Source organism: Echinops telfairi, unplaced genomic scaffold, assembly GCF_000313985.2.
Source record: "Echinops telfairi isolate 266 unplaced genomic scaffold, ASM31398v2 ScPeMD7_7457;HRSCAF=8495, whole genome shotgun sequence".
NCBI lineage: Eukaryota > Metazoa > Chordata > Mammalia > Afrosoricida > Tenrecidae > Echinops > Echinops telfairi.
In genome coordinates this window covers 7,786,444-7,789,720 of record NW_022111357.1, presented here as the reverse complement: position 1 = coordinate 7,789,720, position 3,277 = coordinate 7,786,444, and the positions used below count along the sequence as shown (strand labels likewise).

The window sequence follows — 3,277 nt, the reverse complement described above, 5'->3', positions numbered from 1 at the left end:
ACCAAAGTGGCTGGCCAGAAAAACCCCAGCAGTACATTCGTGTGACGGGCACTCCCCACCCCGGTGATTCGCTTTGCCATGTATGCACTTCTAGTACTTTCGGACCGCCAGCTGAGCCTTCACCTCCCCTCTGCTTCTTCTTTTTGGGAGTGGGACTTCTTAACGCACCACCAAGTCTCAACACAAGCTGAAGAGCGGACTCTGAAATGCAGTCCACTTTCCAGCTGCTTGCCAGCAAAGCTCAATCTCTGCTGACCCGGAAGAATTCCTTCCTGCTCCTGGACCTTGGCCTTTACATTTTCTATTGTGCCCCAGGGTTCAGCTCGGAAGTGATCTTCCCCATTAAGGTTTTCATGAAAATCTGCATCTTGGCAGAGGTTCCACCATAGATGGGTCGGAAGCTGCTTCTGCTCCTTAAAAGCTGCCCCAAGATGTCAGGCCAGGCACCATCCTTGAGACCACGGAGCTCGGAGATGCGCAGAGCGTTGAACCCTAACTTCCTCACTTCCTGTGGGGCAGTCCAGCCTCCCAGATGAAAAGGAGATGATTCTGAATTAGGTAATTGCTTGCAGGGTGCTTCACCGGATCTGACACGCAGGAAGCACCAAGAGATGGTACCCAGTATCAGGGTCTTCCCACCCAAACTTTCTAAACGTGGGGGCAGAGCTCAAGAAAACCCAGTTTAGGCAGGTCTGGGACACAGTCTACCTTTATATTTTGCTGTAGACCCTAGACCCCAGGACTGAGTGAGCCTCCTTGGCATGTGAGTGTTCCCAGCCTCTGGTCTGTGGGGAACAGACTTATTCAAGGCAGGGCCCAGGAACCACCGTGGTCCCATCATCCCACGGCGGCACAATTCCTGGTACTGAGCAGAAAGAACAAACAGAACGTAATTGGGATTCCACTCAAGAAGATCTTTATTGAAGAATCTCTAAGAAAAACAGGATGGCCCCTCTGTATAATGAGATGTTCCCTCCAAACAGCAGGAAGGAATGCGGCCTGGGGCACAACTGGCTCCCCTCTCCTGGCAAGACCCACAGTGTGTCACCCCACAGCGAGTGGTTCCTCCCACCCCACCCTAAGCCTCTCCTCCCCGCATCTCATACCCCTGGGTTCCCTAGTCATTTGCCAATGGCTTTGTGGAGGCCCCAGGGTCTGTGTGCCGGGCCTCCTTCATGGGGTCAGCGTGGGTTTTGCTTTGGAAAAATTCCATCCGGAATGTAAAATGGCTTGAACACTTTCTAGTGCAACCAGGGATGAGACATCCAGCCCTCTGGAGGGGGAAGGGAGAGGACTTTCCATTGGAGTGCGCACGCTCGGGGAGCACACGGCTCTATCCCAGTCTGCCTTTATTAGCACGGAGAATGGAAACAAGGTTAGAAGAATAGACAACACCCATGTCAAGGAGTCACTGAGTTCTGGAGGCCGAAGGAGCACTGAGGCTCCCTGATCCCCACAGGGCTCCTGCTGGCCACCTCCAAGTCCCAGGGCTGGTCACTCCTCTCCAGCGGGGAGATTATCCTCAATTCGCCTGATGAATCGCATCCGGATTTCTGTCACGCCGTCTCCTTTCAGGGTGTCCTGGACAAACTTGGCTTCTACAGCCATCTGGACCTGGATGACAGTGGGAAATGAAGGGCAGCTGCCTGGCCCTGGCCTCTGGGAACCACCTGCGATGGGACCTGACTCGCTCAGCAGCCCTTCAGAAAGGGCGGGGGCTGGTTTCCCACAGGCCGCTCGAAGGAGACTGGCAGCTCGTGCTCCCTTGCAGAAGGCAAGGCCTGTCAGAAGACACTTGGCAAAAAGCACCCCAAAAGGAGGCTGTTGTCACTACCCACGCCAGTCTGGAAGTGGATGTCCCACAGCCCAGAGCTGACCGCACCACCGCCCAGCGTGCTGGGGAGAGTCCTTCCCAGGTTAACCCCGAGACAGTGGCGGCGGCGGCTTGGCAAATGGCAAAGGGCTGGGGTGGGCCCAAGGCCCGTCCTCTCACTCGCTCATCCACCCCTTCAGACATCTCCCATACTACAATGCGGTGTCCCAGAAGACAGAGCGCCGCACTCACCATCTCCAGGGCTCCCCGCAACACCCCACACAAGAGATTGGAATAAATCAGGGATGAGTGGTTATCAGGAAGTTCCACAAAGTCCACCAAGGGGTTATTTTCCAAAATGAGGGAGAATTCGTCACCCGCTGGGCTCCAATTGGTGATGCTGGGAGTGATGCCCAGGTACATCTTAAACGCCACCTGTTGGGGACACACAAGAGCACATGGGGGAGGGGAGCAGAGTCTGCAAAATGGGGAAGGAACTGGCAAAAGGGGAAGTGAGAGAAATGAAAAAACAGGAATGAAGTTTTGCTCAGGAGCAAAATGGGGGCCTCCACAAGGCGCTGGCGCTTTTCGCTCATCAACGAACGAGCCAGGAATGGCATCTGCATGCCATTTAGCTGCGCCTCTGTCACGGCACCCCGAGATCGGGCGGGGGCGGGGTGGTGGTGCTGCTCGACCTTCTGCGGAGCTGCCAAGCCAGCATCTGAGCACGGAGGGCGGGCGGGTTCTCCCACACTGCTCCTTGACCTTCTGGAGCGCATGTCCAAACCCAGCTTCCCGTCGGTCTCCCCGCCTCACCTAAATGCTCACGACGCTCTCTCTGTTGTCACCCGCTTTAGGATCTGGGCATGGCCAGCATGTCCCACAGCAGAAAGGAGCCACCTCAAGGTAAGTGCTAGCACACAGCTTACAGGTGTTCAGGACGAATTAAAGACATGTACCACCACTGCTGTTAATAATAGCAAGCATTTACCAAGTGGACAACACGACTCACTTTACCTCAAAAATCATTATTTCATCTATGCCGTACACCAACCCTCTGAGGGAATCCTTACTGTCTTCATTTTCCAGATGAGAAAATTGATCATGAAAGATATTAAGTCTATTTTCCTGAAGAACCCAGACACCGCCAGCATGCAGAGCAAATGAGCATGAGCCAAAGCCTACCCTTGCAACTCCCCCTGCTAGGCTGCACCCCTCGATGAGGAGCCTGGCTGAGATTCCAGCGGGGCTTTAATCCACAGGGGTGATCCCAACCACTCTTTTCAAACTATCAGGAGGGCCTCCAGAGCAGCTTAACCAGTCCTTTGGGAGAGCTGGGCGTCTCTAAGGCAGTGGTAGGCAGTGCCACCCAATGGTAATTCTTTCAGGGTGGCCAGGTAGCCCAGGATAATGACCTTGGCGATAACATCTGCAGTTTCCCGAAAGTCGTGGCACCTCCCGACA

The 3,277-nt window shown here is 54.6% G+C and overlaps 1 protein-coding gene across 1 annotated transcript in view; it reads right to left on the bottom strand.

The window, feature by feature from the left end:
* Window positions 1–893: 893 nt before the first annotated feature.
* Window positions 894–3,277, bottom strand: part of TRAPPC3 (trafficking protein particle complex subunit 3) — a 10,607-nt gene continuing 8,223 nt past the window's right edge. The window contains exons 3-5 of the mRNA XM_013005389.2: window positions 3,229–3,272; window positions 2,066–2,248; window positions 894–1,614 (exon numbers count right to left, since the gene is read on the bottom strand). Of these exons, the coding sequence (XP_012860843.2) occupies window positions 1,495–1,614; window positions 2,066–2,248; window positions 3,229–3,272 (347 nt within the window). The 3' untranslated portion in view covers window positions 894–1,494. The remainder of the gene's footprint in view (window positions 1,615–2,065; window positions 2,249–3,228; window positions 3,273–3,277) is intronic.